At 36.8% G+C, this 23,938-nt stretch overlaps 1 protein-coding gene and 1 long non-coding RNA gene across 14 annotated transcripts in view; one reads left to right on the top strand and one right to left on the bottom strand.

Annotated features, from left to right (window-relative positions):
• The window catches only part of LOC136833364 (voltage-dependent calcium channel subunit alpha-2/delta-3-like), a 590,349-nt gene that overhangs the window by 534,349 nt on the left and 32,062 nt on the right, over positions 1–23,938 (top strand). For all 13 annotated transcript variants that reach the window (XM_067095399.1, XM_067095401.1, XM_067095406.1 and 10 more), the window contains 2 exons: positions 6,782–6,927; positions 18,877–19,069. In XM_067095399.1, the coding sequence (XP_066951500.1) occupies positions 6,782–6,927; positions 18,877–19,069 (339 nt within the window). The remainder of the gene's footprint in view (positions 1–6,781; positions 6,928–18,876; positions 19,070–23,938) is intronic.
• LOC136833368 (uncharacterized) lies at positions 968–4,429 on the bottom strand. Its single transcript, XR_010851449.1, has 3 exons — positions 4,119–4,429; positions 2,861–3,016; positions 968–1,604 (listed from the first exon to the last, which is right to left on the bottom strand). It is a non-coding gene; the product is annotated as an uncharacterized lncRNA (long non-coding RNA).

Here is a 23,938-nt window from a genome sequence, read left to right as displayed (position 1 = left end):
TTTATTTATAACCTTGAGATTATCACTCGGTGGTTAATTTGTTTAACCTCAGAGAAAGTTTTTAATTTCTCCACCCTAAGGACAACTCTATGCCTTTTTTGTACAGAACTCTTTTTGGTATAAGCTCTTGTTTGAGACTGGTTCATCATCAGTGAAAGCTAATCCTTTAGTACTTTCATTGGTTTTACTTCTATTTTTGCTTCATAACAGCAACTGAGGTAGGTGTGACCTTTTGCCTCTTTTGCCCTCAGCATTGAAAGCTCTGCACGTTCCACTTACATGATAATGAATTCAGTGTAGTATATTTTTATTTATTTATTAAAGTCTTGGTACTGGATTCTCTTTGTCCTCTGAGACAGAAAAAGGATGGCATTATTAATGGTTGAAAGAGACAGGAGTGACAATAAAAAACTTGCATTGCTATATTTATAGCCAATATGTTTAGGGTAGCTTTTATAGCTTTTTTAGTGGTTTTCAATTTGTTATGCTAGTTTTTCAACTTTTTTTTCTCTATTTGTGTACAGTGGTGTTCTTTTTGTTTTTGGAATATCAGACTTTTGTGTGGTAAGTTACCCACTTTTCTTTTCTCTATTCTTTTCATATTTTCCATCATATTAATTTTTTTACAGTACATTCACATTCACTATCAAAGATTCTGTATTGTTCATCATTAGTCCTCCCAGGGCAATTTCAAGGATCAGTATTATGGTGATTTGGTGACATGATTGATAATATTCTAGAAAATATGACACTACTGCATGGTAAGAGTTCTACTGATTAAACTTTTATTGACTATTAAGAAAACATCATCATTTGGCATTAGTTATTGAAAGTTGAATGCCAAACCCATTATGTGTATCTCAAAGATTTTTTCTCAAAAGTGTTGGGCAGCAGTTTGATACTCCAACTGACTTAAAATCAAAAACCAGAATTGATATGGAAGGGAAGTAAATACGGAGAAACTTGGTTCCCAAAACAGTAACTTTCTTTATTGAGAGTTTATCCAGCAAAATTTCAAAATGATACTGTAAGCTATAAGTGATTCCCCAAATCACTAATGAAGGTGATGGTATACTATCGTAGCACTAGCCAGAACATCATGTGACTTAACCTGGTAATTCTTTCTCATAGCAAGCATGAAAGGTCCAAATCTGGTTGTGGCTGATATGAGAACTCTTGCACAGACACACCCACTATTAACCAGGGTATTGGTGGTGAGTTATCAAGATGAGTTAAGCTCCTTTAAGTGAAGAGATATTATGGAACCTTTGCATAAAGACATAACAGTAAATCTGAACAAGGTCTTAGATATAGTTTAGAACTCTGCTGTCTTTAGGAAAGCATTGGAATGATAAGAGTCTTCTAGCACCTGTAAGAACTTGGTAATAAGCAGAGCCGCCATTACCACTCATTTTAGCAGTTCTCATACCACACCAGTCTTCCACCTACTGTTGGTGGTAGCGTTGCTTCTCTTCCTGGCACAGTATCTTTGTCATTGGCTGTTGCCCACCTTTCTTTGTCTCGATTTCAAGAAAGTATACTATTTTCTCTCTGTTACCCGTTATTGCACAAATGAAGATGGTTGCACGGCCTGGATTGGTTTTCTGTGGAGAGGACAGAATTGATCTAGAGTTAGAGGGAGAAGTGGAATTGCCTCGAATGATATGAGACCAGAAAGGGCAACACATTGGCTGAGACTTCAGATTTCAACTGGAGGGAGAAAAGCTGATTCATATGCCAAGGCCTGAAATGATTGTTATCGTACCTCCTTTGATTTTTTCTCAAAGTAGCTGACCAGATAATAAGAGGCTCAAATGTTGCTGCACATACATTCTTCATCCATGGAACATCAACCAGTGGTCTTGTTAAATTGCCTTCTATAACTGATTATTCATGGAAATAAACCAAGGACATGTTTTTGAATGGCCAGCCAGGTTTTGAAGATCAATTCAGAACTTAAGTCCCACTGGCTGAGAAGCCATCTTATATATTGATTTAGTTGCTGGTTATGATATCCAGCATAGCTGCAAGCTTTAAAAGAGTAAACAGGGTTCACTCTCATGTTGAGATCTTGTGGAGATAAGAAATTTTGAATTTTCAGCACTTAAGATGTCTAGAGGTAAGCCACAATACAGTCATCAAGCAAGTCTTATAGCTCTGTTGAATGGGCCCCTTTGCCTCAATATGGACAACACCAAAATCTGGTGCTGACAGCTGGCACGAGTCAACTTCAGTGTCAATAGACTTTATTTATTGATTGAAAAGTAGTTTATTGAGTTCACTGAAGCACTTGAGACTATCATACAGCTCGTTGGAAGGATTTTTCTTAAGTGAGAACTGAAAATTGGAGTGAGGTAAAGCTAGAGAAGTGGGACATCAGTGTAGGAAGAGGAAAAAAAATGGATGAAAAGTAATAGGCTGGGATCCAAGGATTAGTGAAAATAACATTTGGTATTCTCTGGTCCCCGTGTGGAGCCAGTGTCAGTAAGTGAGAGTCTGGTCTTCTGAGAATGCCATACAGTCCCATTGGCCTTGAAACTAGTGCCTTGGAATTCAAAGGGTTACGAAGAAAAGGTCAGAGGCTGTCATTTTGGAGGTTTTTAAATATGATTTTAGGATAAGTGATGATAAAAGATAAATTTTAAGGAAATCCCTGTTGTTTTTCTAGTTTTATGTCAGTCTCTGAACCTGCTAGTGGAGGGAAGAAGTGTTTATACTATTCAAATACTTATAAGGGAAAAGCTAACCTTAACTGATGTCAAGGAAATGAGGCTGACATTGAAATGGAAACAAGAAATATGTAGTAAGTGTAGCCAAAGTCATGAAGAAATTCTTATCATTACAAGTTGGGATGTCTAACCTGGTCTGGGTTGATAGTCTAATTGGTGTCCACAGCTGTTATGATGCAATCATTGTGAAACTTCTATGAAGGCTGAAAGACTGCCACTGTGATTCCATTTCCGTGGCATAAGGAAAGGGAATGTAATCCTGCCATGGAGGCAAACAAAACGGACATCTGGAGTAAAAAGCAGCAGTCTTAATGGCGCAAATATTTTTTTTAAATTAATGGCTACCAGGTCATATAGTTTGGTGGTTATGTTTACAGGGGCCTAAGGCTGACTTCAAGATTGAGGCTACCAATTTACTGAGATATCATTTTGAGGTAGTTGAATACTACAACCTTATTGTCAAATATTTCAAGACTGTTTACATCCAAGAAGTTTTTTTAATTCAAGTATTTAAAATGAAATCGAAACCTTTTTATAAGTATTAAAAAAATATTTTTAAAGGAAAATTTAAAGTACCGTAAATAAGTGTTTTAAGAGTATCAAAACAATACAATATTTTTAAGCCTTTTTTGGGTGTCATTCATTTATGCAGCAAGCTTTCATGTTGATTTTCCTGCTTAAAGGTTTTACCTGCAAGTCATTTATATTCAGCCAGCTATTACTAACTGTGGAAGACAAGGGTTCAGCAATCTCTGGCTGAACCCTTGTCTTCCACAGTTAGTAATAGCTGGCTAAATTAACCAGGTTGACAGTTAAAGTAGCCTTGCCTGCTCATGAACCCACAGCCCTATTCAGTGACTTGATCTTAACTGTAGGGTAACAACATTATTCCTGTTGCTGACCAAGTGGAAGTCTTTTGTTCATACCCAGACTTTAGTTTTTGTACATCACACTAACTTTTGGAAGATTTCCACCAGTGAAGATGTGATCCAAGTTCTTAACATAGTCTCATTTTTAAAAGCCAGTTTCTTTTAAGATTAAAATGCAGAGCTGTGAAAATCAGCTTATGGGATCCTTCCTCTAGCAGAGGTGTGTGTCCCTTCAGCTACATACTTTTTTCCCATTTGCAAGCTAAGATCCACAGCTAAGTGAAAGGGATCACTCCTGTTGCTTACAAACCAATGAAAATATGTCAGTCAAAGTTAGGGAGTCCTCTGCTGAGGTACAGGTATAAGTCTTATCACCTGTAAGTGAATTTTGTATTTCCCTTAAGTCAAGACTGATACAAAAAAAAATTTAAAGGAGAGGGTCATGATGTTTATGATATAGTCCAAGTGTAGGGTATTCTATCTGGCATATATCCACATAATACAATTCCTTTACTCTTACCTAAGGAAGAGGAAAGATGATCTTTTAATGTGTGTACTAACATCTCATTTTCATCTTCGTGGCCCAAAAATGTTTCGGATGAATTAGAAGATTTTCTTCTTTGAGTACTTTATTAGCAGAGTGACATCTTAAGGCGTATTAGAAGAGTATACAAAATATATAAGCGTATGTAATGATAGAATACAAACATATGAGCTTCGAAGCTCAATACACAATAAGGAATCATATCCTACTATATGAGGTAGAATTACAGGATCAAAGTCTGTATATAAGATTCAATACTAAACACAATAATAATTGGTTACACTTATACATTACAATATTGCACTACATGATGCAATACTAGTGCAATAGCTTTGAACTGAATGAGTCCACGGAACTAAGTTTTCCCGCACTCTTAGATAAGTATCTTACATGCAGCCTTACATAACATGTCTTGCACTTACGTTAATAACACCAAGCAGAACCCAAAATTATTCCATAGGTCAAATGATTAAAACTAAACCTTTGGCAAGGAAAACTGATACTTCCTTGGGATAAATGGACAAGTATCTAAATTATATTTAAAGTTCATTTCGCTCTATAACAAATTTTGGAGGCACCTTTAGCTATTATACCTCTGAGTAGAGAAGTTATGCCATCTTATATGTAGGAGTGTCTACTTTCTTCCTCAATTAGGGTTTTTAACCATGAAAAGGAAACCTGTTTTCTTTTTAATAATGGCTTGTTTTTTTAATGACTTTTATTAAAACCAATATTTAGAGAATGTGCTTTCTCTCTATGTGCAAAGCAAAATAGACTCGGGGTCATCACTCATAAAGCACATGGCATTCCTGCAAACTTGAAACATTTTTAGTAAATAAGAATACTGTATCTATACATGTCATGACCATCGTCTATCACTCCCACATCAGTAAGTCTGTCCATTAAAGCACCAAGGCTTCACTTAACCTGATGCTTATCAGAGCAGCATAGCCTTTGTTGACCCAGATTGTATTCTGTTGGCGTGTGTTTGGGTGTAGTTTGTGCATTCTCTGTCAGTAAATTTTTGCAAGACTGTCTGAATTTAGTCTTTCCTTGCATTGTATGGCAAATATTTCCAAGTCGTCATCTCATTTCATTCAATGCTTCCATTTATGTATTCTCTTATCATTGGGTTGCCTCAGTTATTTTGACTGCAATCAGTTTGTGTATACAATTGTATGTGTATATATGCAGTAAATATAAAGTGGTTATTTTATTCACTTCTTATACAAAGAATTAATATTATTTTGTCTCTGTTTTTTATTATTTTACTTAATTCGAAAGTGGGCTACCATATGCAAGTTTTTTTTTTATTCAACTGTTCACTGCTCAAGTTAAATTATGTAAATCTCAAAAAAAGGCAAGTTACAAGCTTGACTACTATACAGTACATAGGTTACACCATCAGATTAATAGCATATACTGTATGTGAATCAAAAATGCTACAAGTGAACAGCAGTTATGAAGGTGGTGTGGTCAGCTTTAAATGCTGTACCATGTTAATTCATTAAATTAACTTTGATGTTCTAGACAGAAAATCAAGTTAATCAGTGTGCAATACTGTACCAGTGTTTTGCATTTCTTTTGATGCAAAATGACTTCAAAACCAGATTAATAAAGCGTAAAAAGTAATTTATTTGTGAGAAATAGGATTACATTTCAAGTGACTGTCACCCATCCACTCATTCAACTTACATCAGTGTCCTTATATTACCAAGTATAATTGTATATACAGGTATTCTGTTTCAAATTCAATATGAAATGAAACATAGATTTTCAATAAAAGTAGATTAGGAATACTGCAAAAATAAATCAGATTTTTTAATACACAACATGATCCATGGGAGCATTTTTCAATACTCAGAACACTTAAGGCACATAGTGGCAGTTATTCACTTGAAAAATAAAAATGTTGTTGTTCAGAGTTTATTTCAAGATTCAGAACACATTAAGTCTTCCAATGTTGCTAGGAAATGGCTCAGTGTAACATCATAACAGATTGGAGTAGGGCAGAATATCCAGTTATGACTGCTAGGAAGTGACTAACGCTAAACCAAGCATTGCATAAGATTCCACCTCATGTCTTGTAAATGATATTGTGTAATGTGATTTAGCTTTTCTCTTAACAGAACAACACTTCTGCCTCTGATGGCTCCTAAGTGACACTGATTAGACGTGCTAGCATTAGAGATTGTTTGTGTGAATTACTGATTTAAAATAATTTTCAATACTGATTGTATTGAAAATTATTTTAATTCATCAGCCTTCTAGATTCATTTACTAAATGGTGATGCAAGCATACTTTATTTAGAAAAACTATGTAATGTATTAATATCTAAGGGCCGAAGGTGGGTTATAAAAAATCCAATCTTCACTTTCAAGGACAAGATATGGTGTACCATGAGGCTTTCTGAATGGGAGGGTACGTATTAAACTTTTTGGTTGTAAATTGCACTAAACTGTCGGGCTAGTTTTCCATTCAGGATAACCACATCCCATCAGAATGTAGCTGGAAACCAACATAATCAACAGGTCTGAAAGCAGAACTTTTTCTTCTGAAAAAGGTGTGATCCAGCATAAGTCAACTCTAATTTCTGGCATATTTATCATTTTATACTATATTTTTGATGTATTTTCAGTTGGCATATATCAACAAGACAAAACCTCGCCCCTGTGATAAAGAGGTTAACTTATACATACTTCAAAATAACAAGCTAAAGCAAGATGGTGTATACAAACCAGTGAAGGGGAAACTTTCAAATTGTCATGCAAATGGCTGTGGCAGGTAAGTTTAAAAGTGCTTTACAGCCATCAAAAATTATTAGAGATTGCCTTCTATTTTTGTTTGTGGATTTTACTTTCTGGAGAGACTTATGTTGCAATACATTTTGTTTTATACCTTAAACTTGGTGCCTCTAATAAAAATGCCTAATCAGTTTTTTAGAACAAATTAGTAGGTTTTTTACGAATTACTTTTCCAGAATATATGGTTAATAAAACTCATATGATAATTCAAATGCTGAATTTTCATTCCTCTTCACTTGGGTTGCTAGCTTTCCAAACCAGAAGTGTAAAAACATATGCTGTAGTAAGAAAAAGCAACAAGAATTCATATGAATCCATTTTTTATACTTTTATTTGTTCCCACGGGGATATAACCATGGTCTTTCATATGTGTACTGAGTACCCTTCAGCACAAGATGGAATGGCTGTTGAATCATGGTAACAAGGTAGATAACTGGTGGAGGAGGGGGGGTAATGCCTCACTCGCATTGCTTCACTTTTTCTTTGGCTGCCTTTGAGAGAGGACACTCCTGCTATCTCTTCCCATTACTACACTCATTGGATTCTTGGATGTGGATGCTTTTATCCCATCTACATCCTTTGTACTTTTTGGTATTTTTTGTATTGTCTCTAATTAGTAGTTTTGTTTTTTCCTCATGGAGAAAGAAATGATCAGTGTCAGTGTGGCAGTTGTTCTTAGCATTGTGATTACTTCACTTCCCCAATATCAGTAGACCCATATGCACTGTACTCTTATTGTAGGGGTAAGGAATGTATTCATTCCCTTCCTGAAGACAATTGTGCTTCTTGGACCTCACCTCAGTGAAAGAAGTGCATCTGACTTTTCCCCTTCCTAAGAGGTTTAATTATCTTATGACCTACAAATCCATTCGTGTCTTGTCTAAGGGTGAGGACACCAATAGGGAGATAGAGATGTCCTCCTTTGAATATTTTTTGGCATACTCTCAACATTCCAGGTAGCCCATTGCTTGCTGCCTTCCAGGACTTGCTAAGAGAAAGAAGGAATGATCATCCAACCATTGATAAGTCTGCTGCTGCTTCTGCAGTTCCTGTGACTACCTTGTCTGGTACAGGTTATCCTCCAGTGGCTGTGGTGATCCCTGTAGTTGAGCCAGTATGTGCTGTAACTTTTCCTCCTCCACCCTCAACCACCCCTTCAGATTTTAAGACAACCAAAAGTCTGACGAGTCTGAGAAACAGCAGACAGTCTCTCTGTTCTTCATCCCTGTAATCACCATCTTTGTTTTTGTCCTCCTCCTTGCCCCCAGACTCTTTCTTTGGTGGAGGAAGAAAGGGAAGTCCGAGGCCATGTGATAAATGTAGATGGATTTCCTCTCTTTGTGTTCCTCATGGCAGGAGAGCAGGTACCAGTTCATCATCTGCAGATCATTGTACCTCAGGCAGGGCTGCCACACCATAGATGCCCACTTGGATGTGAGGACTGCTCCTTCGCCCTCCCACTACAGTATACACTTTCAGGATCACCCTGGGACAGTCTTGCTCAGCTATCTCGCTCCCCACCTCCCTCGGTCTTATACCTGTCGGGATCCTCTGGATCCTAAGGAGTTTTCCCCTCTAGAACCCTTTCAGTCCAATTTGGAGTATCATTTTCATGAGGTTACTTTGCTCATTTCTGAGCACAGTAACCTTATGGAGGCAACTTCAGCTTCTCACCTTCCCATGATTTTGTCTATGTACTGAGCTTGCCTTGGGCACTGCTCCAAAGGTGAAACTGTTGGTTAAAAGGATTCTCAGGACTCCCCTTGCAACTGTGCAGTGTCCTTCAAACCCTTACAAGGGCCAGAGGCAACTTTTGCTAATCCTACAGTTTCAGCAAAGTCCTAGATATTTGATGTGCCAAAGAAGCTACATTTTTTTTAACGTATAGGAAGGGGGTGGGAATTTTTCAAGTCTACTCTCCCTCTCTCTGGCCAGTCCTAGAAGGGAGGGAAACAGAAGAAGAAGGGAGGGGGTCATTAAGAGTGGCAATCCCTCTCCTCCACAGCCACAAGGGGAAGGGGATTTCCTGTCACTCCACTGAGCAAAGTGGCAGCAACAGGGAGTAGAGCCAGTTCTTCGTTGGACGAGTCGGTAGAGTTCTCGGCTAGCACTTTGCTGGGCCCGTGTTCGATTCTCCAGCCGGCCAATGAAGAATTAGAGGAATTTATTTCTGATGATAGAAATTCATTTCTCACTATAATGTGGTTTGGATTCCACAATAAGCTGTATGTCCTGTTGCTAGGTAACCAGTTGGTTCTTAGCCATGTAAAATAAGTCTAATCCTTCGGGGCAGCCCTAGGAGAGCTGTTAATCAGCTCAGTGGTCTGGTTAAACTAAGGTATACTTAACTTAGGGAGTAGATCCTTGGGTTGTATCAGACCTTTGGGACTGGTGCACATCGGTCATCTTCTCTCTATGACAGCACTATGTTCCCAACTCTCTCTCCAGATTCATGGAAATTTTAGGCCTTGCTGGGCGTCAGCTTCTTTTAGAGGTTGAACAAATCCCGAAGTCAAGGTGTCAAGATCAAATGTCCTTATCTCCTGACTTCAGTGAATAAATGTTGTAATGACATCCATCTTGCTTGGGATATATGGTTGCCCACTGCACTGAAAGTTCTTCTGTCTGCTCATGTACTTGCACTACAACAGAGCAAATGAAAGTACACTAGGACCTTTTGTTGACCATGGCACTACCGTGGTGTCATTGCTATCACATCGAGGAGTGTCTATCTTGGATCTTGAGACTCCTGAAAGTCTAAAAAGAACTGTGCTTAAGTCCCAAGTGGTCAGCGTTCCTAAGAACGAAAAGTCTCTCGAGGAGGGTAATGCAACCATGGCACTACCTTGGTGTCGTTGCTGTCAAAGGAGTGCCTATTTGGACGCTGGACTCCTGAAACTGTCTTATGATCCACATAATATTCCCCTCAAGTTGTGAATCAACTGGTAATAACAGCAGTAGCAGCTATTGCTTACATCTCCCACTCCTCACAAGAGGAGTGTAACTACATCAAGTCAAAAGAAATGGAGCTCCTAGACTGGACTGTAAGGCATGGATGGTAGGGGAAGCAAGAGAAAAGAGTAGCTGTAGCCTGAATGAAACAGAAAGATATAGCTAGCCTACTGGCAAATGAAAAATATCCTCTTGGTAGGGGGATCAAACACTTGTGATGAATATATAAGGGCTGACAGAGAAAATGGAAGATATTCTGAAAGCTGGTTGTTAAATCTTATGAGAAAGGGTTGACGAATGTACAGGAAATCTTGGGAACAGGAAAGAAGACCAAGACCTACTGGGAGTTCAGGTAGAAAGTGAACAGGATAAGAATACTTTTTTAGGTCTAACCCCATACAGGAAAAAGCTGACATAAACATTATGATGATAATGTCAGTGTTTTTATATAGCATCTGGTAAAAAAGATTAAATGAGGCTCAGAAAACAAGTTTAGAGAAAAACTAACAAACACATGAACAAATAGCAATGAGTTTCCAAACTGAGCCATTAGTATGTCATGAAGAGTATTAGCTGGAATTTGAATATACAGGGAGATAAAGATTATACAGAAATGGGTGGAGAAAATAAAGCATGATGAAATCTTTTCAAACAGGCATAGATTATGGAGACTGATTAGCTATGGAACAGTTAGAGAAGCCAAACAAGCAGATATATTCCAATTGTAAGAAGTACTAGTACAGACTTGTGAAGTTCAATAGATCAGGCTTAGTACATGACATGGAATCCAAATTAGCTGTTTTAAAGGATTCCTGTACAGAGGAAGATGAAAAATGGAATATATTTTGGTTTGTAGATACTTTGAAAAATGTTCTTTTTGACTAAGAAAGTAAGATATTGTAATTTTCCCATATAAGATTTACTCCTTTAGACATAAAAATGTTATAAAGTATGACAGTAATTACTAGACATACAGCTTATTCCTCCAAAAGTTAAGGACTGAAAACCTGCTCATTTAATAACTAACAAAGAACAATTCCATTAGCCCCAAAAATTCTCCATTATTTAGCAAAAGTATCTCCATCCAGACTGATCCAGGGGTGTTGGAAGGAATTCACTCATTGGCAAAAGGATCTGCACTACTGAGCACCCTTTAATTAGTTGTGGAACTGTTGAGATATTTTACAAAGTATCTCAATTTACAATAGGGCAACTTAGAATTCCTTTGGCTTCCTGATTTGCACTTTCTTTCTCCATATGTATTCATTACCTCTTGTGCTTTTGTCATTGATTCTAGTCTCTTTTCTTAACTTATATTAATTTTTAGCGATGTTTTCCAAAATTTCTCATTTTCATGCAACTTGGTCTGAATCTTTTTCTCAGGCAATTTCTAGCTCTATGGTGTTCATTTTTATTGAATTGTATGGCAAAAAGGTTACTTTTTACACACGTAAATTGTTTTGTATACTGGATGGTTCTATAGTATCCATGTTTTTGACAGCATAATCGCTTGTTTTGTCCTCAAGGAGTTATCTTCATTGGGTCTGTCAGAGCTCCATGGTGACCAACCTAATATCAAAGAATTCTCTTTTAGTTGGTCTTGTGGCCAGGTATTGTGTCGTAATGATAAACACTATAACACCTGATGGGGTCTGTAATGGACTCAAAGATAAGAGGACTCTTTTCCTTATCTTACAGCGAAGCTTTACCCTGGTTTTTCCTTTGCCAAAACCTGCAAGAAGAGGAAGTGATTTATGCGCATGCACAGTCCACCATATTGTCAAACAATGGATTGTTGCGGAGACCAAGAAACCATTGCTTTCCTTGGTTGCTTTGGGTCAGCTGCATTTGTCAGTGCTCCAAATTTCATAATTATGGAATCACCTAAAGAAGCAAGTTAGTGCCTAGTTTTAAGTTCCAGTTAAATTTTGAGTTTTAAACTTTTGGAACTGGTAGTTAAATTGTGTGAAAGCAGAAAACCCTGCCAAAAAAAAAACGGTAGCCTAGCTACAAGGTTATATATTAGTAACATTTTCTTTTTTATATAGTCTATACACGCTAAATAATCCGGATTAGGCAGTACCTTTTAGTAGATTAAGTGATAACCCTTTACAAAACATTCCATTATTGGATTAAGCACTGGCTTAGACCAGGTAGCCTAGGGCTAGATGAAATGGTAGCTTAGCATTAAGGCTACATATTAAGGTAAATTTGTTTTATGTAACCCATACCTTTAAGTGTGAATTAATTAACCTCGATTAGGCAGTAGCCTAGATTAAGTAAGAACCCTTTAAGAAAGATCCTATCGTGGCCTAAGTAGTACCTTAGACCAGATAGCCTGGGATTAGATAAAAACAATAATCTGGGCTACACGAAATGGTACCCTGGCTATAAGGTTACATACTAGTGAATTTCTATTTTATATAGCCTATACATTTAAGGGTGATCTAAATAATCGGGATTAGGCAATACCCTATGCTAGGTTAAGTGAGAACATTTTAAGAAATATCCTATTATTGGCCTAAGCAGTAGTTTAGATATAAACAGTAACCTAGGCTAGATTAAATGTAACCTAGTTTTTATGGCTCTGTAGTCTATTTGTATGGCTGCATATTAATAGTCTTATGTAGCCTGTATCCCTAAAGGTGATATAAACCTAGACCAGGCAGTGGCCTTACTAGATTAGATAGGAATCCCCTTAGGGAATATCCTATTATTAGCTTAGACAGTAGTTTAGATTACATAAAGCAGTGGCCAAATATCAGATAAAAGTGTAATCTCAGCCAGATAACACAGAAAACTAGATTATAAGAGGGTTTTTTCCTGTGTAGTTTATATCCTTAAGTGTGATTTAAATAAGCCTAAACTAGGCAGTGGCCTAGAATAGGTTAAGCGAGAATCCTCTAAGAAATCTTCTATTCTTAGCCTAACATAGATTATGCTAGAAACATTAACCTAAGCCATATAAAACAGTAGCCAGGGTTAGGTAAACAAATTAGTTTATAGCAGTTAGCCTGAAGGGCAGGACATTCGAGAAATTAAATTTCATATAGCCCTTGCAAAAGGCCTAGCAGTGTATGGTAATACTGTACAAGTATATACTGGTGTCACAATTAACCTAAATCAAAAGAGTATTAAGCTAATACTGTATAGATATTTAACATATATAACAGTTTGTTAAATAAAATTATATATATTCAACATATATAAGAGTTTGTTAAATAAAATATTACAGCCACACACTTGTAATCAAGTTAGCCTGTAATATCGAATATAATATCTATATATACTGTACAAGGATTACAGACAATTAGTACTAAATAGTTTCTAATAAAAACTTTTTTTAATATCACTACAAGGCCACCATTATGCAGGACCCTCAGCTCAAGTGTTCCACAACAAATTGCTCAGTTCATTTTTTGCCGGTGGGTACAACCCATCCCACCTGCCATGAGCATAGTCCCCGCAAAAACAAGGAAAATTTGGTTGGTCACCAGATATGTGCAAAATTTGTAGGATGCTCCTGGCAGCAAGTTTTAAAAACGAAACAGCTTATTTTAAGCTGTCTTGGTGGGTCCTAGGGTTCAGTAGGGGTGAGGAAGCAGGAGATTATGTCTTTCCCACAGCAGTTATTTACCCTTTTTCAGAACAAGAACTACGTTTGGGCCAAAACCCAGCAACATCAGTCCCCAAGTTAACCCTGCGGAGAAAGTAGAGGAATCTTTACGTGGGGGTGACATCCCTGTTTATTAACATGAAGTGGACATTGCCACTGAAATGGCCCCCCTGATCACAGAGGGATGACACAAATTTCAGCTAATCATGGGAGAAACTTTCCAGAAGGAAACCTATCCCTCATGCAGCTATCAGGTGCTGAAGAGGATCTTTCCCCCAAAAGGGATACTAGGATCCACCTAACCCCAACTGAAATGACTACATTTTTGGAGGGGTACAGTAACTCTACCAGGACTTCTGCCCTTGGTTAACAGGAAGTTATAGCTCACTTGTTGAAGCTCAGTCAGAATTTACAAGCTCTCGCAAAAGGAATACTGTACACAGTTTGCGACAATTGATCATTTTCATGAGGAAATTATGAGTAACTTCAAAAATGTCCTTGCCTCAGAACAGCAATATATAAGGGACATGATACATGATTCCAAAATGGAAATTAAATCAGTAATGTACACCCCAAGGTGTAAAAGTACTGTAACCAAAAAGTGAGAGTGGATACAGACTATGCCCAAACAAGGTCTGATGCTAGAATTCCGACTGAAAACAACAAAATGGCCAGTTGAACGGCCTACAGAACTCCAGATCAAAACATAATAGGGGCTCCAACACTCAACCCCTGATGATACTGATAATCCTTGGTGAGATGCCTCAGTGTTAATTTTCTCTCCCGATGGCAAGTATCTAATTAGAGAAAAACATGATTGAAGTTGTACGTGTAGAATTTAGAGACAGGGCAGCATTCCGTAATACAGAATGGCACCAGGTACCAGCTTCAGCAGACATTGAGAAACCACCACTAAAAGAAACGGTTCTCCTACCTGTGTCTACTGTATAGCATTAAAAGCTATAGAAGACACCTTTTACCAGGTCAGCAGAAAATGGATCTCTACTGCTATTTGGATAAGACCCAAATTGCTCACCGAATAGCCCCAGCCTTCTGTCCCTTCACTTTGAAAATAATTAATCTTGTGAAGGCAGATCGATTCTCCGACCAGCCAATGAAGAATTAGAGAAAATTATTTCTGGTGATAGAAATCATTTCTTGTTATAATGTGGTTCAGATTCCACAATAAGCTGTAGGTCCTGTTGGTAGGTAACCAATTAGTTCTTAGCCACGTAAAATAAATCAAATCCTTCGGGCCAGCCCTAGGAGAGCTGTTATTCAGCTCAGTGGTCTGGTTAAACTAAGGTATACTTTTTTTTGTGAAGGCAGATTTTCAAAATTTTACAGTGACTAGAAAACGAGAGACAGTGGCAGAATTAAAGTCATTTGCCACGGTCATCCCAGTCTCGAATAATTCCACCAAGGAATGGGCAATACTTGAACTCTAAGAGGGGACAGCCTCAGCAGAATTTCATGCTAGGATCCACCTCCTTAGTATTATACACGCTACCACTTTGCTGGAAGTTGCCACCAAAAGGCTTCTAAAGATTCCAGAACAATTTTTGCTGTTGTGGTTAAAAGTCTTATGAGAACCCTACAGGAAGCACTCTACGACTTTCTGTTGTGGTTAAAAGTCTTATGAGAACCCTATAGGAAGCACTCTACAACTTTCTGTTGTGGTTAAAAATCTTATGAGAACCCTATAGGAAGCACTCTATGACTTTCTGTTGTGGTTAAAAGTCTTATGAGAACCCTATAGAAAGCACTCTATGACTTTCTGTTGTGGTTAAAAGTCTTATGAGAACCCTATAGGAAGCACTCTACGACTTTCTAGAATGGCATAAAAGTGCAAATGGAAACATTGGATGGCTCCAACAAGTTACTCCCCAATGTAACTTCTTTATATTCTAACCCTTTCTGTAAGGACCTGTTTGAGGAGCGCCTGTTGTGGCTCAACTTAACGAGCAAGCAACAGAATTGTACAGTGTACTGTATGCTCTCCTGGGAAAAGGGGAGTCCAGAAACAGCCCAAAACTTCCCCTTACCCAACCCAAAAAAGGCCTGCTATGAACAAAAATCATAAAAGCCTTCAGTCACCCCCAAAATTTTTCCTCCAACACAGACAGGTGGTCAGAAGGGACAACTCCCTACAAAGGGACAACAGCAACAGCAAGGACATCCTTTTCACAAGGTCCAAAGACCCCCTTATAGGGGAAAAGGAAAAGCAACACCTGGAAAGCCTATCAAGGGCAAAGGCAGAGGAAGAGGTGGATACCAACAAGCAATGGAAGTCTTCCCCTTGGGGACACAGCATTATTTTCAATGGGCTGGTGTGGAAGTGGTCTCATCCCCCCCTCCTTTGAAGGGGTTCCTCCAAAAATCAAACACTTTTCTGAAAGATAACATGCAGAAGGCCCTGTTAAAGGGAGCCATAGAAACATGCGTATATTCACCACCAAGCACGTCTCTTCAGTGTCCCAAAAGGGTTCGTCCAAATGAAGAGTGATCCTCAACCTATCAATATTGAACAAGCACATTGTTTCCCAAAAGTTTCGAATGACTACTGTTGCCCAAGTACATTCAATCATTCCACAAGGGACCTGGACAGCTTCTATAGATCTGAAAGACGCATACTGGCATGCCCCTACCACTGTTCCCTTCTGCCCCTTCCTAGGGTTCAGAGTTGGGAAAGATGTGTACAGGTTCAAAGTCATGCCCTTTGAGCTAAACATTGCCACAAGAATTTTTTACAAAATTAGCAAGGGTAGTTGTTCGAGAACTCAGACAAGAAGGAATACAACTACAGGTAATAGCATACCTATACAATTGGTTAATCTGTGCTTGAGAAACCTACGAGCAGTGGTCAACAGACTCCAGTCAAAAGGTTTTCTAATAAATTAGAAAAAATCCCGCCTCACATCCTCACACCCAGCAGACATTTTCAGTGGCTGGAACTGTGTCGGGATACTCTTCATGGCAAGTTGTCTCTCCCCATCAGTACTCAAAGCAGAATAGTAAGGAAAGACCTCAAAATGTTCCTTGCACAGCCCAGAGTTTCCAGAAGGCAATTAGAATATACAATGGGCATGCTGCAGTTCGCATCAGTAATAGATCCAATACTCAGATTGCAACTAAAAAATGTGAACAAATTCTGGCTGTCACATGCAAAAAAAAAGATGCGCAACCAACCCCTTCAAAAGAATAAAAAAGTTGAAGGGATACTTTGGCCTTGGACCCGGAAGGAGTCTCTGGCAAAACAGGTCACCTTGACTCCTCCATCTGTACAAGTGATAATACATACAGATGTCTCACTGACAGGTTGGGGAGAACATTTGGGAGGATTGTCAGGTGACAGGGAGGTGGTCAGCTACTCTGAGGAATTGTCATATCAATTTCCTGGAGCTGATGGCTGTCTTGTTGTCTCTCCATTGTCCCAGACTTCGAAGGTTTTGAGCAAGCTTCTAACCTTCAAAGGAAGAGCTTACTTAATAGCCCCAAATTGGCCAAACAGGCATTGGTTCCTATTACTCCAACAATGGGCGAAGAGATCAATTCCACTACTGTCCGCTGTTCTATCCCAGGCAGTAAGAGGGAAAGTCACCTATGCATCCTCCTTTCTCAGCCGATGCCTTCATGTGTGGTTGTTTAAAATATTGTTTGCTGTGAAAATTACTCACACACCTTTGCTAGGTGCCTAGTGTAAAAACTACAGACATCATCTATCTGACAGTACTAGTCCGTATGGAAGATATGGTTAGATTATATCCATGCTGAGAGCCCAGTTGAGATCTCTGTGAAGACACTTTTAAATTTTCTCATATACCTTTTTGAAGACAAACGCCTTGCTGTAACAACAATCGTGGCATACAAGGCAGCATTAACAGAAGCCTTGCTTTAGGGATTGGGGATTAACTCTTAGTACAGTATAGAAATTGTCACTTCCCTTCTCCTTTCTTTTGCTCTACAAAGACCCACTCCCAAAGGCTTCCAATTACTTGGTCCTTGAATAAGGTGCTTAGACTTCTGTCAACCCCTCAATTCAGTGGAACCAATACTGTAGAGCCACAACTCACATGCTACAGAAGGCAATCTTCTTGATTGCCCTAGCATGAGAATTCTTTAGGAAGGAAACCTATTTTGATAAGGTTTACCTAGAGGTTACGGCAAACATCCCAGAGGGTCCTATTTTCCTACACCCAAGCATAAACAAATCACTCTCTCTACAAGGGCTGAGAATAATTTTAGTGTCCCTCATCAAAAAGGCAAATCCACACTCCTTTCCTAGGTCACATCATACTAGGAAAGTAAGTACGGTGTTGGCCTTCTTCAGAAATGTCTCTTTTGAAGAAGTCTCCAAATGTACAGGGTGGTCATCAGAGACAGTATTCTTAAAACATTATTGCCATGAGCTCGAACAAATTCGACTAACTGTGCATCAGTAGGTGGTATGGTTAGTCCTGACCCCATAGGCGCTACAGCAGAAAACCAGGGGTCTTCCTGACGGGTGGGTATGGTAATAGTCGCTGGGGAAGGTGTGACAATACTAGGTAAGTCACTGTAGAACCACACCTTAAAACATAAATTTGTGTTTAGTTTCTTGTTCTTTGTTACCAAAACCTGAGGAGTATTTAGAATAAAGAATGGGGCTTGATCTGGGATCAGAAACATTTTTTCTTGGGGTTGTTGGGATTAAAATTTGAGAGCTTAAGCCATTTAGTCACCTGTCAGTTTCTTTTTAAAGCTCCTTGAGGATGAAACAAGAGACTAGGCTATCAAAAAATAGGTTTTGACATAGGAAAAACCTATTTTTGGTAATTGCTGTCTTCCCTGACAAAAAGGCATAGGACTTGGGTGAGGGATCATCCTGCATTAACCGACAGAAAGTAATGGTTTCTTGGTCTCCACACCAATCTCTTGTCGACAATATGGTGGACTGTACATGCATTAATCACCTCCTCTTCTTGCAGGTTTTGGCGTAAGAAAGAGCCAGGGTACAGCTTTGCTGTAAGATTGGAAAAGAGCCTCTTATCTTCAAGTCCACATACTCCATCATGTATTTTAGTGTTTACTTTCATTACACACCATACCTGCCAAAGACCAACTAAAAGAGAATTCTTTGATATTAGTTTGGTCACCATGGAGGTCTGGTAGACCCATGGAAGGTAACTCCTTGAGGACTCAACAGTGACTACCAAAACTAGGTTTTTCCTATGTCAAAGCCTTTTTTTTTAGCCTTTGTACCTATGCTTTCATGTTCTTCACTCTTTTTAATGCTCTTATATATTTTTCCTAAAGTTGTTTGCTGAAGTTATGTGATATTTTGAAAAATAAATGACAAATTTGTATTTTCTCCTTGATCAGGCCATTTAGCGTTCAGAAGGTGAAATCAACAAACCTCATTTTGGTCGCTGTCAATAATCAGTGCAAGTGCGAATCAAGAAATGTAGACATTGAGCCAGCGGAAGTGGACTATAACGAAACGATGCATTGTAATCGGTTGCTTCTCAGTCACTTCAGAAGAAGACCTCAGAACTGTTATAATTATCATCCAGAAGTGAGTGTTGCATACATCCTTTACTAATTGTTGAATTTTGGGTGGGAAATGGCTAACGATGTATCATGTGTGCTGGTGGAGCATTAAATTTGTATTTGAATATAAGTCCGGTTCAGTGCATATTTTTTATTTTCTTTTTAATTTGTATGTTGTAGATAACAATCACCCCAAAGTTCCTTTTCCTGAGCACATAACTGATTGTATATCTTTTCCTTTATATTGATGTTACTGTAGATTTTGTAAGTGTTATCCTTAGTCAAGTAATCTTGGTATTACCCTTAAGGTACTATATATTTCTCCTACTGTCCAACCCACATGACCTTTTCCTAATATTTTCTCATTTTAGACAACCATTTTTATCCCATCCATAGCCATAGCTCAATTTTGTTTCACAAGTAGGCCAGTAAATTACTATTTCTACTTGTAGATTTCATCCTTTGGAAATTAATCATTTGTATTTGAATCCAGGTGTCCTTGTAGTTCTTACTGACAGGCCAACGTTTTTGGAAGCACATAACACTAACAAAATATATTTTTATTGGAACTTTTTTCTTTTTTATTTTTATATTTTTTAATTCAGAAGGACACACAGGTACTGTAGTGAATGACCACCTAGTGATAATGACCTTTGCACTGAGTACAAAATGATACATTGTTTTTATGAGAACATTACTTTTTCTTCATTTGTTTGGCATGATTTTAAAACTACAGTACACTTTAGTTCCAACTAGCTCTTTTGTTTTCTTAGTCAGATTTTGTACATACAGTATTTGTAACCGTGTACATAGTTGTTGAGTAAAGGTAGATTATGTGACTAGAACTGAATATGAATTTTGTTCCAGGAAAATTTTATATGTATTCTAGTTATGTTGTTGCTGATTTCTTACTGATGATAATTCTAGATTAAGATTAGCGTTTAGGCTATTTTTTTAGCTGAAGTAACTTAAGTCTGAATTTTGGATATTTGAGCCATAGCCAAATTACAACTTGGCGATTGTATGTCAGTACTATATCATATTATAGTAGTTACACTGTAACTTGGATTAACATTTGAGCTGCTATGGTCTAAGCTATCCAGTTACGTGGAGTTTTATTATTATCATCTTTTTGACAGGAAATAGTAACTCATTGTTTTCTAGCTGTTTATTTAATTGACATTAAATGGTAATGAGAGACATGCCACCCTACACCGTTGGTGAAAGACGAATTAGGGAAATGTACATAAAGGCAGTTGTGTCCTTTTCTGAGGTATTCATGCTATTGTTCTCCTGACAAGGGAGCGATATCCAAAATTTTTTCCCCTAGATCTACTCTTTCTGTTGACATGTTCAGAAGCAACCAAGAACAAGAAATCTACAGGTATGAAATTCCACTCAACACAGTTTTACAACAATGGGGGTTATCAATAACTGTACTTGAATGTTGGTGAAATAACTTAAACATAAATCCTACGTATATCATCATAAGTGACCCAAGATTATTTTAAAGCAATAGGAAATTTGCTAGGCAGTTTCTAGTATTGTACTGTATATCATTTGGCATTTCAGCATATTGCTGATTAAAACTGAAACTTTTTAAAAAAGGTTACAATAATAGTTTGGAGTTATTTTTAAAATTTCCTCTGAAAGAAGGTAAATTGTCTTGAGATCTATTTTTATAGGTAGTGCTCATCTGTAAATTGGAGTTTTCATGGGGTTAAAACCCAGGGATTGGTTAAGAAAAATAAGCTTTCTTAGAAAAATTCTGATACCATATTATTTTAAAAGATCAACATTGAAATTATTTTAAATAGTCAGTTGCCTTTTTTTTTAATTACCTTACAAAATTATCCACAAAAACAACTCCACTACCTTGTCCTCATGCCTTTGTATGGAAGCTTGAAAAATTTGAAAGTACTAATCAAAAATATCTGTGGTTATTAGTAAAATATGTGATTTAAATATTTTAAATTTTTAAATTTAAATTTTTTATTTTTATTTTTGCACTTTAGTACAGTAAGTGAAATCATAACTTTATCGATTATTTTTGATGCCATAAGAATTTAAAAATACAGAAGCATGGAATTAAATAATTTTTCAAAGTGTATACTTCAAGAATTTATGTAGGACCAACGGTGTATACATACCTGGATTTTGATAGTCAACATAAGCTTAGAAATTCCACTTCATCTTGAAAAGGATGAGTTACTGTTTCCAAGAAATTATCATGATACATTGTCAGATAACTGTGGTCAAATAGGCCTTGCTTAGAAAGTTCATTTATTACAGTTCATAAAAAAGTTTCATATACATTCATGTCCATACATGTAATATACATACATGCACATGTTCTGTACAGCCTGTTATAATGTGAGTAAACTTATACTGTATATGTGTGTGTGTGTATTTTATGTATCTACTGGATATCTTGTAGATATTAACATATATATATTGTTTAGTATTTTTGTGTGTGCTTTTTATATTTTAATCACACACAGTGATATAAATGATTATGTATATGTTTACATACACACACTCACATATGCATTTGGACACAATACACACATACATAAATAAATTATTTTAACATTGATTTCTATAGCTTTTAATAGACTTTAAAGTAGATATTATTTCTCATTTATCATAGAGTTCTGTATATAGTAAAGAACAATGATAATCATCTAGCAATTCATTAATTTATTTGCTTAGAGTTTTTAAATAGTTTTTCAAATTTGCAATTTAGGATATAGATACAGTACATTTCAGAAATTACTTTTGATTTAGAACAGACACATTGATCAAGCACACGAGTCTAAACATAGAGACTAACTGTGCAAACAATGACCTAACTCCCTTCTGTCCCCCCTCCTGCCTCCTTTCATAGGAATTCCCGGTAAAGCTGCGTTGAGACTTCCACTGGTCTCCTCTGCTCGCCCACCCTCATCCAACTAGCTACTCCCACTTGAGACTAGTTTTCCTTCTTCTAGCAATCAGTTTATCTAAAACGCTAGCCATCCTACTTCCAGCTAACTGTTCCTACTTAAAGCTAGCCAATCCCACTTTGAAACTAACCTTTTTTTTTTCCCTCTGGCAACTAAGTCTATTTCTATTAGTCTTCTTATTTCAAACTAGACACTTCAGTACACAAGTACAGTAGTCTTTTATTCTGAAGCAAGCTCCCTTTTTTCAGCTATTTAAAACTAAACATCTTGTTATATTTCAGTTTGGCTATGTCCACTGGTAGCTAGCCAATCTTCTATTTGTATTTATTTTATGTCCAGTCAACTATGAATTTACTTACCAAAGTATTCATTCATTTAGTTTTTCTGTTCATTTATGAATTTCTTCTAATCACACTCCATCAAGGTTAGTTTTGTATCCATTCATTTACTTATACTGACAGTTTGTCTAGGTTTTGTGTAGAAAGTAATTTTAAATGTAATTATCTTTTTTTATTTATTAATTTACTTCTCCCATAGCATTTTTTTGATAACCTGCCATATTAACTGTGAGGAAGTTTCTCTTCATTCTTAGGCTTTAGCAGTTTTTATTTGGTATTGGGTTTTGATTTGTTTGAATTCTGTGAAGGATGAAAAATGATCAAGTTGAATGTTTACACGTGCTTACGAATACTATAGAGAAAAAATTTAGTTGTACCTAATATCAAAAAAACATATTTTTTTCATTTGGTAGTAAGGGTATTAAAAAAAAGGGCACTCCCTTATTTGTTGAACTTATGCTTGTTTATTTACTCCAATTTTTTTGCAAGCAACAAATTTCTGTATTTTTTCTGATAATGTTTTCATTACAGTTTTACCAATATTATTTTCGATATACAGTACTACTTTTACCTAATAAAAGAGCACTATACATTGTATTGTATTATATATATATATATATATATATATATATGTATGTGTATACTGTATATACAATACTCGAACTTGGCAAGCATTCGAGTTGTACAAATTCACAGACACGAATTTTTTATTGAACCTAACTAATCGGTCATACATGAGTTTTTCACAGACACGTCAACATTTCCAGACACTGAGAAACCCAGCAAAAGTGTTTGTTTAATTTTTTTTATGTAATTTATAAGTTTTCAAGCTTTTATAAAATTTAAATAAACATTAAATATTATTAAAAGTAATAATAACTTTCTTCTCTCTCTCTCTCTCTCTCTCTCTCTCTCTCTCTCTCTCTCTCTCTTTTCTCTTTTCTTTCTTTAGTGAGATGAATTTTTATGGTACATGTAAAACAGGTATGTTTATTTGTATGATAAATAAACTTTTTGTAATAATATGTACTAATTTTCAAATATAAGATTAAGATTTCAAATTAAATAATAATAAAACTGTAATACAAAATTTGTATTATTTTGAACAAACAAATTTTCTCATCTTTTGTAAGAAGGTGAAAGGCAAAAGTTGTCAGACATGTCATTTAACACACAGGAAGGGAAGTGTTGCTAATCAGTGGCCAAATTTTCTTGTAATTTTCTCTCTGTGTGTATGTGTGTTTGTAATAATTTTAAAAATTTCACTGTCTTAAGTAAGGACAACTCATATTCTCTCTCTCTCTCTTGTTCAGTTAGCCAACCTAATGATTACAGCACTGTTTCTCTGTATGTCTTTAACTGTACAGATACTTTGAATTGATCTAATTTTTACATGTACCTTTAAAACTGTAAATGCGCAGTTCTAAAACATAGAGACATAGAGCATTTCCAGAACAAAGAGAAAGTGACAGAATAAAAAAGTTTGTAAAACGGGGTTGAGAAGACTTCTAAAAATAGATTTGGAATGGGGGGGAGAGTCACACACTATATTCTAAGTCAACCATTTATTTCTTTTTAAGGTAATGTATTGCCAACTCTCTCTCCTCTCTC

Source organism: Macrobrachium rosenbergii, chromosome 51 (genome assembly GCF_040412425.1).
Source record: "Macrobrachium rosenbergii isolate ZJJX-2024 chromosome 51, ASM4041242v1, whole genome shotgun sequence".
Lineage (NCBI taxonomy): Eukaryota > Metazoa > Arthropoda > Malacostraca > Decapoda > Palaemonidae > Macrobrachium > Macrobrachium rosenbergii.
This window is presented reverse-complemented; position numbering and strand designations above follow the sequence as displayed.